The sequence below is a fragment of the Eutrigla gurnardus genome (assembly GCF_963514095.1).
Source record: "Eutrigla gurnardus genome assembly, chromosome: 21".
NCBI lineage: Eukaryota > Metazoa > Chordata > Actinopteri > Perciformes > Triglidae > Eutrigla > Eutrigla gurnardus.
In genome coordinates this window covers 5,371,422-5,398,141 of record NC_139932.1, presented here as the reverse complement: position 1 = coordinate 5,398,141, position 26,720 = coordinate 5,371,422, and the positions used below count along the sequence as shown (strand labels likewise).

The window sequence follows — 26,720 nt, the reverse complement described above, 5'->3', positions numbered from 1 at the left end:
TATAATGTATTCCTCCCATCAGGCTTTGCTCTCTCCGTTTGACCTCCTGCCCCTCCCACCCAAAAAACCCACAGTCTGCTCTGATTGCTGGCCCACCCTGCTCTGATTGGCTTAGTGTGTTAGTCAGAAATGTCATGCCTCCTTATCATAACCAGAGTTGTACTGCTTTATTAATTTCTTGAGATGGTGCATCAGAACAGTGAGGCATTCAAACTATTCAGAGATTCACTTATGAAATGATTCATATCTGCTGATATGCAACACGAGCAGAACCTGATGGTGCGGTGGAAAATGGGAGAAATTTGTTGATTGAATGACATTTCTACCCCATGAGTTTGACTTTCTGAACAGAAACCGGATCATTCGGAAAATGAAACGATGAGTCATCCTCGCATTGGTTCAACTCAAGAACCGGACCACCTTTAGATGTGAACCAGCCCTTAGTGGCCTCTATAGGTCTGTTGGAGAGGAATCTGATTATTGACTCGTTGTTACATGTTGGTTCATTTACAAGTCAAAGGTGACGAGATTGTGGAAGGCATATTTTTTCCACTTTGCCCACCGCCTGTAAGAAAGCCAATTAGCGCGGTTGCCAAAGTGTCGATGAGCTTTTTTAATAGAGGCGAAGTCTTCGGAGCTGTGGATGTAAAACGCCGATCATGAAGGAATAAATAAAGCACCGTCATAAGGTTTTATGGTCAATGTGCAGCTGTAGTTTGGATGAACGAGCCTGCTGTCTAATGTGAGTGTGAGGTGAGGGAATAACAGCCCTCAGCAGCTGCTTCAAAGACCTAAACAGACACTTTTTTCTCTCTTTTTTTTTCCAGTCTGGCTCAGCACACAAGCTCGGTGTAGATCAGCCCTCAGTCACGGCCCTGTGCTGCAGGGAGGCTGGAGTGATGGAAGCAATAGTTAAGCCATTAAGGCAAACAATTGGCCCAAATTGAGAGGGGGGGTGAGGGGAGGGAGAAACGAATAGGAAGGAGAGGGAAAGAAGGAGGGAGATGGAGAGGCTGTGGCAGGAGTGGATCCACTCAACGACTTAATCCGAGCCCCAGGACACTCTCCTACCGAGCTTCACACACCCGCGCAAACCTCCACACACACCCACACTAAAGCTCTGTCTGCTCGCAATAACACCTTGTCAGTCGTGGCCACGGGGGCGATGGAAGATGCGCTCATTCCTTTGTAGTGAGGAGAGTCACCGACTCCCCGGCTGGCCCGGGGAGAAGACGGCGCAATGCAATCTACGCGAGACAGTCCTGCGTCCGCGCCGCCTCACGGCCCGCGAGTGTGAGCCGAGTCATTGTCTTAGCAGGCGGGGTGAATGGTGCGGGGAGCACAGGGTGGACGGTGTCCTATAGGCGCTCCTCTGACACTGGCTTTTGTATCTCCTCCCCTCCCAGACTCGGTCCCCGCAGGCCTCACATAGACAGCCAACAATGAGGGATTGTCTCCGGCAATTCTTTTTGCTTCCACACACACTCTCAGCTGTCAGAGGGTGAGGCGACGATGCGCCGCAGCCTGAACCCAGTGACCGCCAAAGCTCGTCCGATACACTCGCTTGTGTGCCGAAACATCAGCGGGTGATAGGGACAGTAACTCCTCGCCAGCGCCACTTCCTTCCCTTCCTTTCCCTGTCCTCCCCACCCCCCTCCCTCCCGATCCGCTGCCACCCTTGGGACTCCCTCGGGCGTCGGAGCCCCGCGATTTATCGGACAGCTTAGCAAGGAGCGCTTGTTGCCCTCAAGGACTGTTAGCACCGGTTTGGCTCGTTGACTCCTTCTCCGGTTCTGGCGTTTTATTTGACATGTCCTTTAAGTCCTTTAAAGAATTGGGCGTTTCTGCCGAGCGCCTTGGCTCTTTCTGCAAAAGATGGATGGCTCGCGTTCAAAGGTCTGGATGGTTTTTTTTATCCCCCCTCCCGCCAGGCTCCCTCCATATCTCTCTCTTCCTTCTCCCTCCCTCCTTCTTTCCCTCCTTCTCTCGCTGAGCTTTATAGGGTGGTATTAGTCTTGTCAGCTAACCAAGCTCAGGATTTGGCTTTTGTTTTGTTTTTGCCTCTTAAGATAATGCTCTTTTTCTCTCCTGCCGAGAATAATAAAAGGGAAAGTAGCAATGAAACGGCACAGCCATTGACTTTGGTTTCATTGGTTTTCAGCCATCTTAGATAGACCACAGGCCTTGATGGCAGTGGTGTGTGTGTTTGTGTGTGTGTGTGTGTGTGTGTGTGTGTGTGTGTGTGTGTGTGTGTGTGTGTGTGTGTGTGTTTGTGTGTGTGTTTGTGTGTGTGTGTGTGGTTGCAGCCATTTACGAATGATTGTCCTCAAAACACAGTCACGCTCTTGCCCAACGCGTGGCGTTCCCACATCCGTCGGGGCCTCGTCGTTGAAAGCATTCACTCGCCTTCATTTGTCCGAAATGGGCGTTAGCATTCCGAACTCGCGGGCCGACACTCGTGTGTTTGGAGAAGATAAAGTGTTGCAGCTCCTTGGTGTTAAGAGGGGAAGAAACACTTTGCATCCATTTTCACGTGGGCTCCAGATGTGGAAATATAACCCGGCCGGTCGGCGTGTAAGCGCCTGGGTCCTGTTAGAGGGGCCCCGAGGTTTACTGTACTGGTCCCGCAAACTAATCCCCCCACACACAAGCCCACCGGCAACACGCCGCAACGCTGCTTACCCAGCAGGTCATGCATGCAGGCGTGAACCGCAGCAGACCTATGTCTATTCATGGAGTGTCTCTGCTCTTCACTACAGCACATCTAGTGTCAACAACAGTGTGTGTATGTGTGTGTGTGTGTGTGTGTGTTGGGGGGGGGGGCATTGAATGCTATTATGCTGTAAAATGCTATGAGTGGAATCTGTGCTCAGCTCAGACCTACAGAATGGATTTACTGGCATCCTGAAGAGATCCGCTGCCGCATCTTTACTATCAAAAATCCACTTTTAGGGTCAGCATGATATGTCACTTTCCTGATATGTTGCACATATATATATATATATATATATATATATATATATATATATAAAGAGAGAGAGAGAGAGAGAGAGAGAGAGAGAGAGAGAGAGAGAGAGAGAGAGAGAGATTGCCAGCGATAACAGTCTGTAAAACCTGCACTGAAAGGCGAGATATTTTTCACGATGGTTTTCCTGTTGAAGGCTGTTTTAGAAGCCACACTGTTGAAAAGGAAGTTCTGTGTCAACTTTCAGTCAGACTCAGGGGTCGATGTGTTTTTTCCTTTGGTTAACATGACATCACAGTTGTGCGCAGAAAAAAAACATTGTAGCGTCTACCTATACCTATTTCTATTTTTCTATTTTCATGTTTCTTTCTTGCCTTCCATTGTTTTGGCAGGTGATGACCCTTCTTTTGCTACAAGCTAATCGTCTCCATCCATACCTTGTATCTCCAATTGAGATGGTGTTTAATTCATCTGATGAATTTAAGGAATAAGTGTTTCTTTATGGGTCAAAGCTGTGTTACTTAGCGTCTGAAGAGGTGACATTATTGGAGGTTTTTCACAGCACTATTCTAATGATAAAGTGGCAATGTCAATGATTTTCATGATTTTCATGCAATATTTATATATTTGCAGTAACACAAAGTGGGTGTCTGCGGACATTCCTGGTAGAAAAAAAAAACATGTGTTTTCTCCATAGTTAAGAAAAATAGAACTATTTACACAATTCTGAACATTTGAAGTGCATGTGTCCACCAAAAGACTGAGCAGAAATCTGAAGAATTGCTACTTTAAGTGCAACATTTTAAGGATGGTATTAGGTTTAGGTCACATGCTGCATTTTTGGCATCCTGGAAATAGGAGCGCCTGTTTTTAACTCTATGGAGGAGAAGTGACTCATTTTAGTGCAGAGCTTCATGGAGCTTTTTCACTCGCTTCAACCTTTACATCCGAGAGCGTCGTATCAGATGAAAGGTCAACTAATGATGGGGAGGATTAGATTACTTCAACTTGATCATCATCATCATCATCATCATCATTGTAGCATGCAGGTTTCAAGAATAGTTTAGTTTCAAAAATTGCTGTTTCTAGGCTGTTTCAAAGTTTTTAATGGGTTTGTTGAGTTCAGGAGTTGAGCTCAAGCTACGATACAATGAGGAGAAAACCTCCTCAAAGTCTTCAGAAATGGTGAGATCGATGCCTGCTGGTGTCATACTAAGCTCTTAACGTTGTGCCTCCCGTCTCCTCCACAGTAACGGCACGGCCGGGAAGATGAACGGGGCGCTGGAGCATTCGGACCAGCCAGACCCGGATGCCATCAAGATGTTTGTGGGCCAGATCCCGCGCTCCTGGTCAGAGAAGGAGCTGAAGGAGCTGTTTGAGCCGTACGGAGCCGTCTACCAGATCAACATCCTCCGAGACCGCAGCCAGAACCCTCCACAGAGCAAAGGTACCGCCACGCAGGCATCAGGACCTCCTTTCCTCCTTGTACTCAATTTAATCAGTGTGTTTCCCTCTCAGAGGGAAATATTGTACGTTTCACTTGGCTGCACTGATCTGAGGCCTGTAGGGGATCCAGAATTTATGATGGCAAATTAAGATTTCCCCTTCTTATTTCTTCTCCCTCTCCTTCCTACTGTGTGCCCTCTTCCTCATTTCTTTTGTTTACTTCCTTCCTTCACAGTTTAGTTATTTCCTTTCTCTCTTCTTTCCTTCCTCTTATCTACATTTATTTTCTGTCTTCTTCATTATGTCACTCTTTTCTTAAGTCATCCTACATGTTTTTCCTTTTCTCTTTCTTCTTCACTTTGCAGATTCACTTTCCTTTCTCTTCTTCATTTGTCTTTAGCTTATTTCTTGTGCTCTTTCCTTCCCATTTCCTTTCTATTCCTTCTTCCTCCTTCTTCCTGTCTGTCTCTCCTCCATTTTATGTATTATTTTTTCCAATTCCTTCTCTTTCTTCTTCTTCCCTTTCTTCCATTAGAAGTCTTCTCTATGAAAGCAGTTTATTGTTGCCAGCTTAAGTCAAGGATTTGAATGGATGCAGATAAATAAATAGTCACTTAGCATCCTTCAGACACGCAGACATAACAAACTTCCATGAATCTACACACACACACACACACACACACCTCTGCACAGACACAGCAGCAGTAAGTGGCTGAGTGGGCCGTCCCTCCTAGTTAATGGCAGAACAAATGATACATGTGCAAAATTACACACACAAACACACATTTCGTGCACCATTTGAAGACAAAGACTCGCCCCGCCAGACTTAAACAGTCAATTGTGCGAAGCCGCGTGATTTGCAGCTATTTTCGCCCATTCCCTTTTTCTTTTTCCCCTTTGATGAATTCGTCAAGTGCAAGAGCAAACAATAGAGACAGCAGCACCGAACGGGCAGACAATAGCGCTGCCATATTAACAGGCATCAGCCGGAGTGGGGGCTGATGACACTCCTGATGAGACACGCAGAGTGGGAGGAAAGTAGAGAGGAAGAGCAGGAGAGGGCGACGGCAGGAAGACAGACGCAACGCTTCTATCCGGCTGCAAAGCAAATCTCAAGAGAAGTTTCCACGTGTCACAGGAAAGGAAATATGAGTCACTGGGGATAACGTGAATAAAACCAAATAAACATGCGACTGCCAGGAAAATGGAATTGACTTCAGGATCTGTGGACATGATTGACTGATTTATTGACTTTGACATTGTTTGCACCAGTGAAACACATTGGTTATTATCAGCTAATCTGATGGACGGGGCCCAACCTTTGTTTTTATAGAAAACCTGGGCCCAGATAATAATAGATATGATGGTAATATGACAGCCACTTGAAAGCCTTTAAGATCAGTATGAGACACATGTCATCATATAGACTGTCGAGTAAAGAGCTACAAAGTCTGCATACAGGGGAGGCTTGGTCAACAAACACAGGACTTTCACCCAGGGGGCCGCTGGGTGTGTCCTGTGTGAAACAATTGTCAACATTGATTTAATCTACCTTACTTTTGTTACGTACATAATTTACTGACGCAGGTTATGTGACGGACATACCATATATGTTAACACGATTTTGCTGCTTAAATAAACCTAAAACCTCCATGTTGGGAGTTTATTTTGAAAAGACGCTATCGATGTAGCAAGAGAGAACTGACACGCCAGCCCTGACGCATCTGAAACTGCCTCAGGGTGAGTAAGTAGGGGCTCAATGCTAAATTGCCCCCTCATAGGTTAATCTGGCCTGAATATGTTCCGATAAGTTTGTGAACGTTTTATTTTGGTGAAAAATAACAGATCGGAAATATGCCTACCATTATGTTAAAATGCTTTATAATAGGTATAATGATTCTTCTGAAGCATTATGATTATTTGAGGGAGCGGAGGGTGCAGATTTTATGGAAAAAACATGGAAGAGGTGACACGAATGATACATTTAGACCTTTATTGAGTTTTTATTTTTAACTGAAATTTTGAGGCTAAAAGCTGCGGTGCCTTCCACCTCTCTGCACCTCCACACTCCGTCTGCTCCTGTATTGACTTCCTCTCTCTCTCTCTCTCTCTCTCTCTCTCTCTCTCATTCTGACTGAGTCATATGAGCTTATGAAAGCCTGGAGACAGCGCTCTGCCAGGTCCCACATCCACTCATTTCTGCACACCAACACTCTTGTCATGCGCTTTGTGTTTGTCTCTTCTTAGCCTTGAGATGACTCCTCTTCCCACCAGTCTCTTCTCCCTCCCCATTTCTCTCTCTCTCTCTCTCTCTCTCTCTCTCTCTCTCTCTCTCTCTCTCTCTCTCTCTCTCTCTCTGCATCTGAGGAGGAAAGAGACGGGGCTAAAGTTCCTCCTTCTGTCCTTCAGCATCACCTACCATGCCTTTTGTTTCTTCTTTAAATGACAATCTCGCCCCGTATATGCCTCATTTTTTCGCTGTGCTGCCTGCAAGGTGGAGTGTTTTAAGAGGAAGTGTAGCATATGATTGGCTCTTACTGGCCTTGTTATCCGCAAGGCTTTGAGCACTGTTGTTGTTGTTTTCTCATAGCTAAATAAACCGCGTGGCCTCATCTGCACCCGTTCAACTCCAGGGAGCCGCGACGGCGCCCTCGCCGGCTTCACTGCGGCGGTAATTTCACCGGTATAAAGGGAACTGTGGCCCCTCTGCTCCCTCGCCGTGTTTATTTTAAATTAGCGACAGCGTTGTTTGAAAAGGATCTCGGCCGCAAGCGAGTCGGTTCTGATGCCCCCAGTGGTGACCCGGAGGCGGGTTTCCCCCCCCCCTTTCTATCGTGAAACAGCAGTTTGGATTTAAATGAGTTTGTTAGTCCCACGGAGACGCAGGAAAACTTCAAGCCTTTGCACATTCTTTCCTTTTATTTTGTATTTTGTATTTTTTTTGTTTGGGTCCTCATTAGCCGGCACTTCAGCGAGTCCAAAATAAGAATGTCAACAACTGAAAGACGAAAACAGCACAACCTGGTAAACATTCAATGACGGCAGGAATCGAGGAAGCACAAGATGGCTTCTTAGTGAAATGTTAACGTGGTGAAAGTTCATTCTCATTAGTCACTTTATTTACATGAGAAGATGGTAAGAAGAGAGTAAGAAGTTCTCCTCGGGTTTTGTTCTTTAACTAGCAGCACTTCATCAAGCTAGAAGTGATGACCATTAAAGATTAAAAGGGTAAAACCGCTTCTCGCTTGCCTGATCACGCAAATCATTAAAAAGGAATTGAACAATGTACCAAAGGAGGTTCTGTGGCAGCTTCCTCGAAGATGTCGATGTGTAGATTGGTGATAAATTAATCTTTGGAGTCAGGCAGGTGGAATGAGAGTGAGCTTTATTTAAACAGATATCAAGCTTGCGTCCGAACCCTGGCAGAGTTCTTCCTGGAGCCTCTGCACCTGGAAAGTCCTTTCACACCCTCGAATCAAGGAAATCCAACTCTCCCGGCCACATGTCTGTCTTTTAGAGTTCCTGATCGGCCTTCTTCTCGCTCATCCTGTCACCTTAGTGAAGTTGTCTTCTCCTCCAATGGGAGAGCGAGGTTGCCAGGCGCTCCATCCTGAAGCTATATTTGGTACATGGTCATGTGTAGCTTAGCCATTTCAATACTTAGTTACTTCCTTATATGGGCTTAACTTCCTATAGTTAGTGTTTAACGCACACACAAAGACAGACAACACTAATTTATGTCTCTGGGCCTCATCAGACAGCTGATGTTGACTTAAGACCTCTTAGCATCCACTCCTAAACCACGCAACATTCCTTACACCGCCGCTCATGAGACATCGGAGTTAAAACCTAGAATGTGTTGATGACCAGATACTTCAGTTCCTAATCATGTTTTGAGACTTTCGTGACGTACCGATGGGCGGCGGCTGAACACGAAATGGATAGCCGTCCAGATATTTCGCTACTATTGGTAGCGTGCTAGCTGTGTGACATACAGAATGCATGCTTAGCCTCCAAAACTGGCATTAAACTCTTTTCAAATTGATTCATTCATCTTTTTAATTTCCTCGCAACATTTTTCAACATGCTCCAGGAAAAATTCCAGGCTGAAATGGAAAATTGAAAAGCTGCATGGCTCCACATCTTTACATCAGCCTTTGCTGATTGACCCCAGGCTATCTATTTTCTTTTCATTTCGTTGAACCAGCATGTCGGGTTTGTTGTAAAATATTGTTTTAAAATGGCAATCAGACTCGGGCAGACATTGGACTCGGACAGCTATGAATAAATTACTGATTAATTACAGAACGTGGACGATAAAACCCAAGTCTTAATGCTCGCTCACAGCTCCGGCTGGAGCGCAGTTCTGCATGTCAAAAACCCCCAAAGTGGATATCTGTGGATCAGCGTAATCCTTCTGTTTTATTATTGTCATCATCTGCCGTCACATGACGGGCGTAAGTGCCGTTCGAGAGGCTTCTTCAGCCCGAGAGGAATAAAATTCCTCCAGCAAACACAAGTCTGGCTGCGAAAGAACATCACCAGTCCAAATAATTCCCCAAAACTCCATATTGCACATCATTTAAATGATCTCAAGTTAGTGAGAAGTCAACACTTCAGCCGGCTCGCTTTAGTAATATCCCAGATTTGTTGTTTTTGGGCCCTAAAGTATTGAATTGTGTCGCCGCTGTGCGTCACGCGGATTACATTTTGCAGTTTGACCCAGGTGTGTGCAGTGAGGCTTTTATTTTGACGGTCTGGGGAATATTGTCGCACTACTGTTGGTTTAATGTGTTTGGAGTTAATAACCAGATGAGTGGATGAGCAGGGGAGGAGGGGACGCGGCTGAGAAATGGAGCAATTTGGCATTTTGTGCTGAAAGAGAGATCGAGATGGAGGGAGAGATAAAGAGAGAGAGAGAGAGCGAGACAAAGAGAGCCAGAGGGGTAAACAGAAAATGGTCCTTTTGCTAAAACACAACCTTAAGCGCCATGATGGGTTCGTTGCACTATGTGTGTGTGTGTGTGTGTGTTTTGGCAGGGGACGGGCTATGTCATTTATCTTAATGATACAGCCTGCCCACATGAACCGCCGAGACACACACACACACTTAAAATCACACGTGCAAAGAATAAGTTTAATGTCTTCATTAACAGACTGTTTCCTCCGCGAGAGTCACAGCGAGTGCACAACGCGGCCTGGAAATTATTCAACGCATAAAAACAACAACATGAATAAAAAAGAAAACAGTGTATAAATTAATCTGAATGGAAAGGAGTCATTAACGTTGTGGTGAAACTTATATAGAGGATTTTTTAAACAATTCCGTTGGCTGTTGTCAGGTTAATAATAATATTAATCTCCCTGCTTGTACATGTCTGTGGTATTCACACTTCATCATTGTGATTTAAATACATTGCTGTTGAGGGTCTTCTACATGAACCTTCATGTCACGTCAGGTTCAAACCGCTGGCTGGTGAACAGAGTTTTAAAGCTTGACTTTCTAGGGGAGATGAGAGAGGTATCAATCTAATTATATACTCAAACTCTACAGTAATAAGCCAGTAACGTATTTCCCAAACTGTGGAACTACTCCTTTAAAGGGCCAGTCTGTAGGATTTTGGGGGATCTATTGGATTCATGGGTTTATAATCACCTGAAGAAAAGAACTGCTGTGTCTTTCCTCTTCAGAGTCCGCCATGTTTCTACAGTAGCCCAGAATGGACAATCCAGTCTTTGTGCGTTCCCTGAAGGCCACCGTAGTTCTCTCCACGCCTGTGGAACGTGAGCTGAGAGCATAAAGCCTGTTAATCAAATTATGTATAGTTTATGTAGAATAAGCATGTCAGTACCATCCCCCACAAGTCAGTTCACCCCAAGACCAAAGACATATTTTTTCCTCTAACGTGTATTGATATTTACCCGTCTGGGTCGTTTTGCTGTGAGTTGCCTGGTTTGGGAGATATTGTTGTACAGATGCCTTCTGCCTTCTCTTGATTATAATTGAACTTGATGGCTCTCAGCTTGAGGTGCTCAAAGCTCCAAAAATGACATTTGAAAATCTCAACAGTTAACGTCTTTTTCCAGAAATCATGACCTGAAAGTTTGTGATGCTGGGATCAATAAATATGCCACAGAGAAGCCGACATGACGTCTTTAGTCACAGTAAGAAAAATAGTAACGAGCTGCTCAATTAATTTAGCTGATTTGATGATTTTGAATCCATCATCTGTTGTTGACGTCAAAGTAGGTTCATTAAATCATTAATAACATGTATTTTATTTTAAGGAGAAGTGGGTGTGTTAATGCCAAGTCATACACATACAGAAATGGAGTCGACTTTATCGAAAAATATTCCAATTTAAAACAGAATAGCAATTTGGTTTAGAAATATATAATGAATAAAAATGTCCTCAGTGTTGCTGATTCCTGCAGCACTAAAGTGTTTCAAGCTGCAGCCGGAGCACCGTGGCTGAACAGACGAAGACAAAAGGGCCACCTGTAGGAAAAATAAATCAAATCTGAGATCAGACGCAGCGCCGCCACCCACACGGCTTGATTGACAGCTGATGTCGGGGGAAGAGCGGGAGCCACATCACAGCTACCAGGAAGACACAAATAGTGTCGAAGGTTTTCCTCTTAAAGCACCTAAACGTACAGTCGGCCGCCCTCGACACACTGAAATCCATTTTACATCAACCACCGTGTTTAAATCCTCTCTAACCTGAAATGTCATCTTGATTGCTGGAAAGAAAAACAAAAATCCAATGAAGACGTGTTGAAGGCCTGGAGATTAATGCATCAGGGCAGATTATCGCGTTTGATTTCCGATCACCGCTCGGATGAAAATCTCCCCGCCCGCCCGGCTTTGGTCTGATGCCGCGTCCGGGGACAAACAACCGTCCAATGGCAGACATCCGCTTTGAAAACGGCGAGCCAACTGTTTCCTCTCACTCGGCGCTGAGCGAGCGCTCCGCCGTCCAACACAATTATCTGCTCTAATGGATTCAGTTGAGACGGGGGGGCCGACCTGAGACGGAGGACTGATTCATTTCATTCTTTCCTAAAGCAGAGCGGCCAATTATATCGCCTTAACTAGGCGTTAGCGTTTTAGCTGGCTACCCGGGCCCAATTAGAGAGCAGCTGCAGGTGCAGATTTTAATGGGACTCCGTGTGTGTGGATTCTCAGCTCTCAGTTTTTTATTTTTTTTATTTCACACCCTCGCTATGTTTACACTTTCTCATGCCTCAGCGACGGAGAGCATCGCCAGCAAAGTTGCGGTGCTGGGAGGTTTTTTTTCTTCCCCTCCCTCTCCGAGCTCTTCGAGGTCAGCCAGAAAGCTAGAAAGCGGCTTTGATTTTTCGGAAAGTGCTCTTGTTGTCTTTGCAGCAAGGGAGGATTTGGAAGTGGGGCGGGAGGGTGGGACGGGGAGGGTGGGGGGGCATTGGTGCTTTTCCACCAAAGTAACCAGTGGATTGTTTAGATTTGCGAAGTGCTGCGAGCTGGACGGTTTCCTGCTTCGACAGGATTAGAACATCAGCCAAATGCCCGTCAGAGATGCGCCATTGTTTGAAGCCGTCCACTCATCCTCTCCCCATTTTTCCATTTGACAATCAGTTCTTTATTGTGCTGTCAAATTCAAAATATGGTCTCTGTCCCCCCCCCCCCAACGTCCCTGCTGTCACTCATCGGCTCTTTGACAGACATAAATTATCCACATTAAGGGGCGTTTTTTTTTTTCCGGCTTCACAGAGAGCAAAAAAGGACAAGGACTAGAGAGGGGCGGCATGTATCCCATCCCACCCAGAGGCCTGTGCGAGCAGTAATTGCAGCAGAGTTTAGTTAATGTGGGTCAGCGGTCGAGTGGAACCCCACAGGTCAGAGGGAGCGAGGAGGGGAGGCACCGCTGCGAGGAGCCGCTGGGAGAGCTGCAGCCAGCCTCGGGTGGAAGGGCTAAGGGTGAAACTCTCTGATACTCCCCCCACTCCTCACTCCCCTCCCTCCCCCTTTTTAATAAACCATGCTGCCATTCTGTTGGACTGCAGGGCATCACTCCTTTCAGCCTGCTCCGCTGCACCATGCTCAGTCTGTGCTGGTTCAACCCCGAACATTTGAGAACTAAGTAGACCTGCAGTTCCCAACCTGATGGTCTGGGCCCGTGAGGTGAATCTCAGTAGTTGTTGGATGATTTACAGGAAATGAAAGCAGAAAAAAAATACATCACAATGTTCTTTCAGGCTTATTCTTTCTTGTACTTTTTGTGAATTACCTGATAACTTTCCAAAGATGGCTAAATATAAATTAATTAATTAATTAAGGGGCTCTATGGCTAACTGGTCACAAACTAGATGTGCAACCTGGGATCGGGGACCTGGGATTGCTTCACTTTTCACAACCTCCAGTAGTGAAAAGTGAAGCCCAAGCTGAAGTCTCTCGGACTTGCATTCTCTCTGCGGGCCATCAGGGGGCGACTCCTCTGTTTGCAAAAAGAAGTCTGTATAGAAGTATATGAGAAACTGACCTTACACTTAATGTATTATCTCAGTAAACATTGTAAACATGAGTTTATGATCTCTAGTTTCAAGTCTTCTTCAATCCAGCAAGATGTTCATTTAGTACATTATGATCCATTTAGAGTCCAACAGACCAGAAAGCAGGGGATGATTTAGGGGTGGGGCTACATTGTGATTGACAGGTCGCTACCAATGCAGTTCTCCTTCAAACAACTGTATTTATTAAAGTATCTCATCCAAAACATGGATACATTTAACAAGCTTACATTTGAACACATCGTGATAGTGTTAGAAGATTTGCCCAATACTCATTTGAATTGAATAGAGCTTGAATGCATCATACTGTAACCAAACGTTAAAGTTAGCTACTAGCTCCGTTAAGCAGGACTGTGCTGCCCACCGGCTGCTAACAGCTATAAGCTAGCAGCCAACAGCTAGCGTTAAAGAGCTCCCCTCCTGAAAATTTCGATAAGATGTTGTTGTGGTGCACAAGAGTGTTTAAGTGTCGAAGTAGGTTGCACACTGAATGTATTTTATTTTACCGTTATAAAATGCCAACAATGAAACACTAACGAAAAAGCACAACAATCCCATTCATGATTTGCCTGAAAAGACGAGGTCGCTGTAGAACAGACGGGACTCTCTGCAGAGAAACCCGGGCTAATGAAAGTCTCAGTAAGTAGATTAATGCTGCTTAAGCCAAGATGACCCGTCCACCCGGGATTCTCAGATGTTCCGTCTTAAATGGAAAACTACAAAAAGAGAAGATATCAAATAATGAAATGGAGGAAGAAAGTAAAAGTTGGAGTGCAGGTTGCCACCTCTGGGGTTTGATTTCCGCGATGAGAAGAACATAACTGTGTTTGGCAACTCGAAACACCAATACATGAGCCTGAACCCTCCACAACAGGCCGGTCCAGAGCTGTGTCTGGAGCCTTGAAGCCGGGGTCAACCTGTTGTTAGCGAGGTGGGGGGGGGGGGGGGGGCTTGGATCTTCACTTCGTCAAAGGCCCCCTTCAGCAGCCATGAAGCATTTATGAACATGCATCTCCCTCCTCTGCTGTCTATTCCACTCACAGCGCCTCTCTCTCTCCCTTTTTTCTTTTGCCTTGCAAACACACACATCCTCCGTCCGTCGTACACTTTTCCCGTTACGCACACATCAGCGTCTAATAGATTTTCTCCCCTTCGATGGTGTGTGTGCGTTTGTGCTGTGTGGTTTTTGAGTGTCCCTCCTCAACAGCACAAGCAGAGTGTATCTCCCCGTTCGGAGCCCTCTCGGCCTTCAGGTAAATGTTTGTGATGCGAGGAAAGAGACACACGGATTGATGGGAAAGAGCTTATTCATGCTAGTTCTGCAGTACCTTTTTTTTTCACTTCTTCAAGGTTGCCGTACAGGTACAATCCTCTGTAAATAAAACACACATGCTGACGTGCACTTAAAATAATGTGCTCTTACTGGCTTTCCCCTGCTCTGTGTGTGTGTGTGTGTGTGTGTGTGTGTATGTATGTATGTGTGTGTGTGCGAGCGGCGAGTGTGCTGACTCTTAAACAGCTGGAAGTGGAACACTGCAGGGAACTACGTTTTCGTGTGTGCGTGTGTGTGTGTGTGTGTGTGAGGTCCGTCCCCCTGCTCTTTGATCCTCGTCCTGACAGCCCACCACCTGGGACGATCCGTCACACGCCGCATGGCTCCCGGGCTCGGCTACGCCACGGGAATCACAACACACAGCGGCTAACGCAGCGCTAACGGCCAGCCTTCCCTCCATATAGTTCACTGTCAGAATCGCTAATGCTAACACCAAACGCTTACCCTCCCATGCACGGATATGCCAAGAAATGAATCATAATTCACGGTGCGCGGCTAGTGGCCGAGACTCTTACGCCGCCGTTGGAATTAGTGATTGCACACAAGTTGCCGGAGCTTGAACACAGGTGCAATTGGAATTATAATGGAGAGTACAATACTAAGGGAATGCTGAAAGCCAAAAAGCTAAAAAGCTCCCACTTGCATACACATAGCTCTTCCCTTTCCTTCAGTGTGTTTCTAGTTCATTGTTCATGTAAAAAGTCTCCAGTGTTAAAGCCTAAAGTCTAAATGGAGTTCCTCTCCTGCACATAAGCCCCTGAACTGCTTCTATCGCCTCCATTCAAATCTCGCCTTTTCTTCCGTAAAGTGGTGATGTCACCAAGTAACACATTTGCCTAATATCTGTCCAGCTGCTAGTTAGTCCCGCCCTCAAACAAAGCTAGTCAGTGTGGAGTTGAGCATGGACTCTCCATGTTGAGTCCTGAATGGACGGCTGGAGGAAGACGTTCTCAAAAAGTCATTTTCATTTCATCGTCTTCAGCGTCTGTATTCTGGTGTATTCCCAGTAAGTAAAACAGAATATTTGAGCGACGCACAGTTACAAGAGGGGTTTAAATCGAATCCTTCGCATTTGATTGGAGCTCTGAAAAGTGTATGGGCTTAGAATAAAGCATGAAACAGGTGACACACCTCCCTCACCTGTTGTTACACTGCCCATTGCAAGTTGGACTTTATTCAATTACCACAGCACCATTAGCAAAGAGAAAGTGTGTAACTTGCGTGAGTTTCCGACTTGAATGTTGGTTCTGTTGCACGTTTTCGTGTTGGAGGTCATCCTGAGTACAGTAGACTGCTGCATAAGATCAGGAAGACGGGGGGAGATGAGGGGAATCTGCCCCACTGCAGTGATAAACAGAGATGGTTGATGATTGGCAAAGCTTCCCTTGAAGGAATTTGACCTCAGCTACTTTGTTTTGGAAATGAAAACAAAGTCTCTCTCCATATCGATCTGCTGGCTAACTATGAGCCAAAAACAGTGAAGTGAAGTCTGATTTGATTTGATGGATTTGACGTAAACGCCCCAGAGTGAGGGTGACTCATCGAACAGGAAGCGAAAAAGACAAGGATTTGATTAGATTTTCTTTTTACATTAAAACATATTTGGGATATAACAAGAGATAAATGAACAATCAAGCGAGGGCCTGATTGTGTGAGCTTGACTGACATCGTCCTCATCTCCTCTCAGTTTGGTTTTCCCAGCTTGTTTCACTTTGCTGCTTCTTAGCAGCTTCTCTCCATGGAGACGTGAGATAGTAGGTAGGACGTTGTCTCTTTGTTGCTGAGATGCTGTTTTCAGTGTTGGCAGATACAGTTCAGCACCGGTACCATTTGGATTCAGCCACAATAGGCCACGTTAAATATATATGGTGTTTCATGCACTTCATAGTGACCTCATGTAACCTCACACAGCTCCCAGAACAGCTCAGCTGGTGTGTCATGGTGAGCACAACTCTTCAAGTGGAGTTGGAGTGCTTGGAGTCGTAGCTTTCATAACTCTAAGTTAAACAGCTAAATGTTAAAGTCATATCTCAGAAGCAAATTGCATTCGTAGTCTGGCCGCCGCGGTAGCGACCTGTCAATCACAAGGTAGCCCCGCCCTAAAGCATCCCATACTTATGGTCTGTTTGACTCTAAATAACTGTAATTGACTAAAAGAACATCATGCTGGATTAAAGAAGTATTGAAACTAGAGATTGAGACCATAAACTCATGTTTATAATGTTTACTGAGATAATAAATCAAGAGAGAAGTAGGCTTTTTTTTTCATAGACTTCCAGAAAAGTCGCCCCCAGATGGCCAGCAGAGAGAATGCAAGTTTCGGCACATCAGTGTTGACTTTCAGAACTGAAGGTTGCCGCGTTTTTTTTCCATACATTTTCTCTTAAATATATGAATATCAGATGTTGTGTGTGTATATATGTAGCTGCTATCTTTAAGTGATTGCTCATGCCACATAAGATCACAACAGCGTGTACAATCAACTCCGTTATCAGACCCCCCAACAAGCGGCAAACGAAGCCTCATTAGTAATCCATGGATCGATAACATCTGACAGAAACTGCCTTGTTACATTGGCAAAGGTCCAGCTGAGTGAATATTAAGTTCAAAACACATTATTACATCAATAAATACTCACAAACTGCTGTTGCATTATTTACAATTAGCCGGCAGACGTGAAAATCTTCCAGGTAAAGGTCCGTTTTAACTCCAATTTGCGTGTATACATTGACACACTGTCCTTTTCCATGTGCTGTCAACTAATGAGAGTCTGCATGGAAAGGTAAGGTGACTGACGCTTCGTAAAGCCAATAGAATTCCAGACACTAGCCAGAGCTAGGACACAGACCAGTGTGACCATGGTTACCATGGGTCCTTTTGGAAAAGGCTTTGACATACCCTCAGAAAAAACATCTGTAAAATCTTAATTTTAAATTGGATTAGCTAAGGCTTCATGCTGTGGTCTCATTGTCATTTATGTCAAAGGAAATATTCAGGCAAAAATAAAAAACCCTTTAATTCAGTGTGTTTAAACTTCCAGTATTCCATGTAGAGAATTATTCTGACTGGTGACGAAGAGAAAGTCAGTGTTGAACCTTGAAAAAGAGACCCAAACCATCCTTCTCCTTGGAATGGTTCAAGAACGGCTTTCAATTTACGTTGGGGTCGGAAGGAGGTTAAAAAAAACTGAGAGAGGTCACAGAATTGAGTTGCATGTAATCCAATGTGAAAATATATAATAAGGATTTCAGACATTGAGGATTTGAAATGTATTTGGATTTTCCATTTTCGTCGGCAGTGACTTTTCATTTTATTAACACCAAGAATGAATTTTGAAAATTATTCTGAAATATACTTTACTTTGATTTGAGGCTTTTGCCGTGTCTTCCTTCATTTTAACCTTGGTGGGTCCAGTTTTCATCATCATAATGGGGAGTAAAGATGAAGTTGAACTGCTAGAGATCTACAGTATGTAAGAGCCATGTCACTTCGTTGACCTACATGGAATAAATCGTGTTCATTTTTACCCAGCCATCGTCTGTCAGTCGCGACTAATTCCCCCCTCTTATCTCCACGCCTTTAACTTGAAGCGGGTGTGAAACCCTCGGTGGTAAATGAATACAGATAGGAAGTGGAGGGCTTAGGGTTTAGTGAAGTGACACCCGGAGGTGCCTTTCACGCTGGGGGTCGTGGTAGAAAACCCAACGCGTGGAGTTATCCCGGCTAATAGACGTGCACCACAGCATCTGAATCTCCAACACCGATCACGTTGCCGACGCCAGGCTACGGGCCAACTATCCAACAGCACCCACAGGACACCGCAGGAATTCAGATCCATTACGCTCCCATCAAAGGGACTCTGGGATTTGGATGCCAAATCTGCTCCAGATGCTCACTGTTGGATTTCACTCAGATGCACTGCAGGGCAGGTGTCATCAGGGCCAAATGTGTGTCGACGCGGGCAACAGAACCGCCGCCAGGCACGCTGAGTTGATGTGCGCCGCCAACACAATGGAGACGACAACAAAGTGGGCGTAAACAACGCTGCGGCGGTTCCTTCCTGGACAAATAAACACACACCAAAGAAAACAGACGAGCAGAGCTGGAGGCAGAAGGTCTAAACATACGCACCTGGAGCAACTTGGAGGCAAGATGTGGAGCTGAGCAGACTGGTGGCTCACCAGTGGGTGCTGTGTGTGTGTGTGGGTGCTGTGTGTGTGTGTGTGTGTGTGTGTGTGTGTGTGTGTGTGTGTGTGTGTGTGTGTGTGTGTGTGTGTGTGTGTGTGTGTGTGTTGTGTGTGTGTGTGAATCTTGGACTCAACTAGGACTGAGTAAATAATTAAGTGGGGAGAAAATATCAAATATTAATGCAAAGCTGAGAAGAAGCCTTTGCTTTCACCCTTGATTCACCTGCTTTTTACGTCAACCTGTAAACAGTCGATACATTAATACAGCGTTATGAAAGTTTAGTCTTCATCACCTAGTATGTCCTCCAGCTTAAGTCACATTACTTAATAACTAGATTCAAGGGCTCTTTATTAAATAAAATGTACTGACATGATGTGTTTTTGTGAGGATGCAGCATACCAGGGATATTGTTCATTAAAACAAATAATAATAATGATGATAATGATAATAATAATAATAATAATAATAATAATAATAATAATAATAATAATAATAATAATAATAATAATAATAATAGTTGCACATTTAGGAGAAAAGAACATACAAAGTGATGCATTTTGAGAAAAAACATCCTTGAAAAATTGTCGGGGTCAAACTCATCACACTGCGGTCAAGTCAATAAATCACTTCTGGCATTGACTGATACATTGGAGTTGAGGAAATCTGCAAATGCATACAGACACAAAATCAAGCTTTTTTTTTTATTGTGGCAGAGATATACAAAATCTTTTTTTTTTTTCACAACATTTTAGGACTTTAACATTTTAGGGTGTATTCAAGAGATGATTTTGTTCCCCCAGTAAATATACCACTTTTATTTACTGAGTATTTTCTCTGAATAACTACCCTCCTCCTGCAGCTCGTCATATCTATGGGCTGATATGACAGAAGATATTTGTATATTTGAAAATATATTTGTATCACTATCTGTATTTTCTTACCAAGTCCAGCATTAGTACAGCTTTATTAGTCACATCTTCACACAAGTGTTCACACTGTTGTACTCTGCAGACTGACAACAGGAGGGAGCTAGAGATAGATGCTGTGCTGCCATGTTATCACTTAAAACACAGGTTTCCATCGTTCCTGGTGGTGCATCACTAATCCCAGGGCCAGTGCATCCTCGCATCCTCCATCTTTTATGGTTGTCTCCATCCTTCCTCCTCGGCCTAAAACGTCCCCGTGGTTGTGAGAAGAAGTGTCATGAGCACATCAATATAGACGAGAGACCATAGTGTGACTTTCCCAGTGTTTCCAGCGGCTGTGTTTTATGTGAGGGGAGGAGGAGAGTCACACCTCTGTGTCTGGCCTAAATATCCTCCTGCTGGTTTTCGCCTGAGTCTGCAGGTTTGTGTGCTGACTGAGAATGAACTACAACTACCCCACTCTGCAGGGATTACACACAGATTAAAGGAGAGGCAAAATCCCTCTTTCTCTTTCTTCGCTGTGTTTGTGTGTGCACGTACAGCACTGCGCGTTAAGAAGTAAGCCAATAGGAGAGCTTTTTGCATCTTGGGATTTGCAGGTTTTCTGGTAAGGTTATACTGGGGAAAGTCAGCTTTTCATCAGCCTGATTATCAGACTGTACTATATATTCAAAATGCTGTTCAGACATCATTTATGTCACTTTTCAGTTAAGTGTAGTCAGAGAACGTAGACGTCTGGATGTCTATTCACCGGCAAATTGATAAATCAGTGAGAGAAAAGGTTCTTTAATTACCATGTGACATGAAAATGTGAATATGTCACATCAAAGCTATTCATACCGGCAGTGATGCAAAATTGCAGATGCAACATGTTTTCAATAAAGGGTGAAAGGCAGAGGATCCTGCTGACCCAGAGAAGCGGGGGGGTGGGGGGTTAGGCTAAGGCCTTTATTTTGAAGGGTGTGGATTTGGTCTGCACTGCATTTGTTATGGTTGAAAGGTGGAATGAAGTTTGCCATCTTGGTTTCAAGACCAGAGCCAGTTGAGACCAGAGCCAGTTCAGACCAGAGACCCCCACCATGTTTCCTGTTTGTGTGTCACGTTTGTTTCCCCACTGCCCCGCCCCTTGAGGAGGCTAATAGGAGTCCGTTAACTCCAATGGGAGAAGTGAACATGAACAAAGATTATGATTCGATTCAAAGTAAATATTGGACCCATTTTTCATTTCATTTGGACAAAGACATTGACGCAAGCAGCAGACAACAATGTGCAAGAGGTATGGTGGGAATCAATGACGGGAGAATCTTTTCTTTTTAAGCAGTAGCACACTCTGGCGAGATCTGACAACTACGTTCATAAACTCCCTCGCTATCTATGCTAAAACTGTTTAAATATCTAACGTTAGCAAAATAAAATCTAAATACTTTATGAAAAATATAACCCAGTTTGCTTTCATCCATCCACACGACCTTCACAACACTTCCAAACAAGGCCAGGAGATCGGGGGCAAATGACCACGCCCACTCAGGAGACAGGAAGTGTGCACCATTACAAACAATTGTTGGAGCTTAAAACTTTGGTTTATTCGCGGTGTGAAAGCTCAGAAAACTCAACCTTGTTCCAGGAAAAAATTGGCGTGGCATACTTACTACTTTGTTAAAGTTGCTTTTCATGAAAAAAAACACAATTATAAAAAAATGTATTGACTTGTAAATCCGTTGCATGTATGAAACACCCCCGGTGTGTAATGTTCTCATATGTATGTCTTCCAGTGAGAGAGACTGACTCACCCTCGCTGGCCTGAACCAGAGAGTGAATGAGTGAAGCAGCATGAACACAAATGAATGAGTCAATACTTTTCTTCAGTGAATGAGTGAGGGAGCAACTGTACACAGATTACTGGAGGATTAATGAAGAGGCAACCCCTCTTTCTCTCTCATGTCTGCACTTCCTCGAGGCTCAAGTCATCAGCGCTGAAACAAATCCAAAAAGCGCTCCCTCTCTCTCCCTCAGCTATGATGTTTTGTCCTTAATATTCACTCAGCGTCTGCCAGTGTCGACAGGTGATGCCAAGGAGATGAATAAAGAAACTGCTCTTTGTTGCTCTGCCTGCTCATCCCCCCTTTCTCTCTCTCCCTCTCTCTCTCTCTCCCCAGGCTGCTGTTTTGTCACGTTTTACACAAGGAAAGCTGCCCTTGAAGCCCAGAATGCACTGCACAACATAAAGACCTTAACAGGGGTGAGTGTGTGTCCCGGATTCTTCCTCTGTCTACTTTCTCCTCTAATCACGCACTTACAGCAGCACCCTGAGGCGGCCTCCCCCCTAACTGTGTGTGAGTGTGAGTGTGTATGCTGATTGGTGTGTTGCACCGCCGCCGTGGTGCATTTCTGACCAGGTGACTAAAAGTGTGAGCAGGTGAGCCGCTGACTGGCAGCGTTTGTGAGGTTTTGATTACAGAAGAGTTCAAGTGGAGCTGAAACGGCATTTCAAGAGCACCTAGCTTCTGTACTTCTGTTTCCAAAGGACCAGATTGGCGGGACCAAGTGGTAACCTCCAGTGAAGCCATAGCTGAAGTGCCTTAAACTTGCATTCTCTCTACTCGCCATCAGGGGGCGACTACTCTGGTTGCAAAGAGAGGTCTGATTGTATAGAAGTCTATGAGAAAATAGCCGTATTTCTCTCTTGGTTTCTGATATCTAGTAAACATTGTAAACATGAGTTTATGGTCTCAATCTCTCGTTTCAAGTGTTCTTCAATCCAGCATGATGTTCATTTAGTACATTATGGTCCATTTAGAGTCAAATAGACCAGAAAGCAGGGGATGCTTTAGGATGGGGCTACCTTGTGATTGACAGGGCCTAACCCGTCACTCCTCCACAGCCCATATATGGTCCCTTCTGTCCACTGGTTGCAAAAATACCAAATTGATGATGTCAGAAATGTCAAATTCATGGCTTCAAAGCCGTAGTCCAAAAACCAAGACGACATCTACGTCCACTTCCTAAATGAATGAAGTCGCCCCTTTGATCAGACAGATGTGGTCACTTCTAATTAGCATCTGATACTATGTGCTCAGCCAAAGGAAGAATCTCCTCAGAACATTGTTACAGGAGCTTAATTATAATTAGCCATAGCAGCAAAATAGCACCGGGCTCCATGTGTTTCGATTATCAGTGGAATCACATTGCGGTGGTGAAATCAGACTGTGTTCCAAATTCAATCATTGAGATATTGCATTCCAGCATCATGAGAGGTCACAAACTCTTCCAAAAAGCAGGTGTTTTCATGCTTTCTTGCTGCATATCTGGAAACCAGCGGATGAGCTAGACTATAAAGGTGTGTGTTGATGCCTTTCTTTCATGCTGCCTGCTCCATTCTCCACTATTGTTCCCTCCTGGCCCAGGAGAGCGATAGAGGAAGTGGGCCGGAGCTTGCTTGCGCTCTCGCTCTTTTAGCCCTGGGTGGATATTTAGAGGCCCCCAGATCCCTTCTGCTGGGCCTATTGGCTGCCTCCCCGCCTCCCCTCTTGGCTAACTGGAATCTCATCAGTTGAGCGCCTGCGCTCGCTTGCTTCTGTCAGTTGGATCAGCGGATAGCCCTCCTGGGCAGGACAGGGTGGATACCACGAATCCCACAAGAGCCGCATGAGGGATTTGTGCTCGGCTTCCCGATTCAGAGTCAAGCTTGTTGTTTTTTGCGCGGAAAGTCACCGTGTTAATTACTCGTGGAATAAGTATGTTAAATTTGGTCTGTTTTCCTGTGCCGTGAGAGTTAGTCGCTTATCCCTTGTTGGAGGTGTGAAACAGCCCTGGGGAGAATACATACTGCAGCAGTTTCAGGATTATAGGAACATGAAATTGCCTTCTTCTACACCATACACATCCTCCATCCCCCTGTTCCGTCTGGTCATCCGTCCTCCGCGCCACCTTCCCTCTGCTAAAGCACCTCTAGCTGGTGTTTGGGGCTTTTTGAAGTCAGATACCATTTGGATTTGCAAGGCTTGCAAGGGCATTCGTTTGGTTTCAGATGTAGAGGAGGGACGGAATAAAGTCGAGGTTTGTTCAACCTTCAACGAGATTATTTAAATTAAATCGATTCCTTCATGTTAAAATATTTTTTTCAACACTCAGAAGTATCTTCATAGCTTCCTCTCAGGAAGGCCAGAGGGTTTGTTTGTGTTCTGAAAGGTGAGATCCAAGGTTGTTGCTGTAATGCAAGAATATCCTTACAAATTCATGTGTCAAAAAAACTGCCATAAAATTATAGATTCATATTTTAACTTCACCTTAACTCCAGTCCTGTTTATTGCTAGTAAATATTTAGAAATGTTCAGAAATGTTCAGTTTAATTAAATAATGCCACTGTTGTTTGTCCATGAAAAACTTACCAAAATACCATATATTAATTTAATATTATTTTTTTTCCCACTTCCATTGAAGTATTTTTCAGCCCTGACCGTAAATATTCAGAATAGTAACCCTTTACATGCCAGGTTGTTTACACAATGCCACAAAACAGATTATTTTCTATGTAATAAATGCTAGAGGGATTTATTTTAATTTGTTTTTCACAGTCTGGGTTATGTCAATAATTAGCAACAGCACTGATTGTGATGTATTGTATCAAACATTGCAGTTGCTCAATAATACAGCAGCGGTGCCCCTAGTGGAGAGCAGTAAAACAGCATGTTTGTCCCGTAGGGAGAACATTGCTCAATCTGGCGGAAAATAGTAACATACAAATTTGAAGCCAATGCTAGATTGAAAGCCTGATGTAATAGAAAGCATGATGCTGTAATGGCCACGTAATTAAAAACGTTTAATGGATTTCAATGGGGACATGTTTGTGCTTAAGGGTCTGAGTGTCTGTATTTTGGCTGCACAGTTTATTATAAATGTATTATCGGAGCTGAAGTTGAACTTCTAAAATATATTGAAAAAACTCACTCCCTTGCCAAAAGGACAACCAAGATGATTAAAAAAATTGAATGATCAATCATAAGAGTAGAAAGATGAAACTACAAAGTCAGGAACTGCGAGTCCTGGCCTTGAGATTAAATGCTTTACAGGGAGGACTGAAGACTTCAGTCTACAGCAAACTGTGTTGGCAGCGCAGAAAAGATTCTGAGCGCCGGGAAAATTAAAACTGTCCATTGAAACCCAGACGACATTGATCAACAGCACAATATGTACATAATTAAACCTGCATCATATTCATCATGTCAGCGCTGGAAAAACCCTGACTGGCTGACATCCGATTTTTAATAAACGTCCAGTATTGACAGACGGATATCATTTAGAGCTAATATACCGCCGCATGAGGAGGACCAATAAACACAGAACACTCTCAAACGCATACTCGCAAAACACTGAATCAATACTGGCATAATGACAGATCAGTGAGTGTTTTGTTTATCATTTCTAATGGGGTTTTTTAGATTTGCCTCCACCTCAGCTCAAAATGGGAAAAAAAGGGCAGAGAAAGGTGAGCGGAAGGTGTCAGCTAGAGACAGACAAAAAAAAAACAGATGATGAGGATGGCGAATTAATTGCTGAGCTGGGCGAGTCGAGACAAAAGGCAGAGAGGGAGGGAGAGAGAGAGGGAGAAATTGAACGGGAGGTTAGCGGCGTGATGGGCAGATGGACAGGAAAAAGGTGGAGTACAGCACTCCAGCACGCTCGAGGGCAAAGCAATAAACGGGCCGCAGTTAAAAACCAATACCTGCTTATTAACTTCCCCACTCTCCTGGCTTGTAAAAAGCCAACCGAACAATGTTTGTATTGGCGCTCTTCCCCTCCCTCGCTCAATCTCTCCTTCTCCCAAGGCCCTAACAGGGAGAGATGCAATCAGAGTGGAAAGCTGGACGGGGGCCAAATTGGAGGAGAGGAAATAAAGGGCACAGATACCGGCAGCACTGGCCCGGCAGGGCAGCCATGTTGGTTTAGGGCGGGAACGGTTGAACGGCTGCCATTTTTCTTTTTTCTTTTTTAGGAGGGCATCAAAGGAGCGAGGGGGCCTGTGGTTAATGTGATAAATCTGTCTCCGCACGGCGCTCGGAGAAGTGGCGGGCACTGACGAGAGTGAAAGCATGGAGATTCAAGGTTTTCCTCGCAGGGTGACACGGGAGGAAATCAGCAGCAAACAGCAGCTCTCGCCGCTTCCCCGCCAGCCTCTCCGCGTCTCTTTCCATCACTCTGCAGCTCGCCTCTGCCCCAGCTTTGTCAGTGATCTGACGGAGCACATGTATGCATGTGTGTTAGAATGCGCTGGGAAAGTGTATATTCATGGCAGCTCTGTGATACTTGATGAAGTCATGTTTCCAGAGTGTGTGCAGGTCAGTACATGAGCTGGGTGTTATATAGCAAAGGCTTCCTGGCTTCAGTTACTGTTACAGTTACAGTTACTTCTGTGAGAAGAAGTCACTATATAACTGTCATCTTGTGTGCAGCACAGAAACGTTTACAGATACAGAAGAATCATTACTGCTTTGGGAACCAACTTAGCACAGTAAGGCTGTCAAACCTGTCAATCACAAGGTAGCCCCGCCCCTAAAGCACCCCCTGCTTTCTGGTCTGGTGGACTCTAAATGGACCATAATGTACTAAATCAACATCATGCTGGATTGAAGAAGACTTGAAACTAGAGATTGAGACTCAACTCATGTTCAAAATGTTTACTGAGATAATACATCAAGAGAGAAGTAGGATCATCTTCTCATAGACTTCCATGTAATCAGACTTCTTTTTGCAACCAGAGGAGTCGCCCCTCGGTGGCCAGTAGAGAGACTGCAAGTTTAAGGCACTTCAAATGACTTCACTTTTCAGAACTGGGGTTACATACGATTATAAATATGACAAACATGTAAAATTGTCTAACTGCTACCAAGTAGGACTTATTTTACAGTTTTGAGTTCTGTTTGTCTTCCTCTTTTCTAACTTTTTAATATTCTAAGTATTTTTGTATTATAGATGGCCATCAAAGATAACAAAAAAACTGTAATTGCATTACACAGTGCAACTTCTTCTCTGCATGTATGACAATAAACTTTACATCCTTTGACGTTTGAAAATCAACCCAATGTTAGGAGATACCCAGATATCATTCCACCAGCAAATCACCAAAACCCACGCTTGCTGGGCTGAGCTGTTATCAGCCGCTCCAGCAACAAACTTGAAAAGAAAAGGGAAAGCAACACGGGCGAGCCTTTGCCCCAAGAACTAATTTGTGTCATCTCAGATCCTCGTGCTCCATGTAGAGCGCCTGTTCTCAGAGTTGGCGGCACGCCCCCCTAGTGGGGCCACAGTGGCATGA

At 44.5% G+C, this 26,720-nt stretch overlaps 1 protein-coding gene across 8 annotated transcripts in view; it reads left to right on the top strand.

Annotated features, from left to right (window-relative positions):
• celf2 (cugbp, Elav-like family member 2) overlaps positions 1-26,720 on the top strand; it is a 203,720-nt gene that overhangs the window by 113,809 nt on the left and 63,191 nt on the right. For all 8 annotated transcript variants that reach the window (XM_084039204.1, XM_084039205.1, XM_084039203.1 and 5 more), the window contains 2 exons: positions 4,216-4,412; positions 21,565-21,647. In XM_084039204.1, the coding sequence (XP_083895330.1) occupies positions 4,216-4,412; positions 21,565-21,647 (280 nt within the window). The remainder of the gene's footprint in view (positions 1-4,215; positions 4,413-21,564; positions 21,648-26,720) is intronic.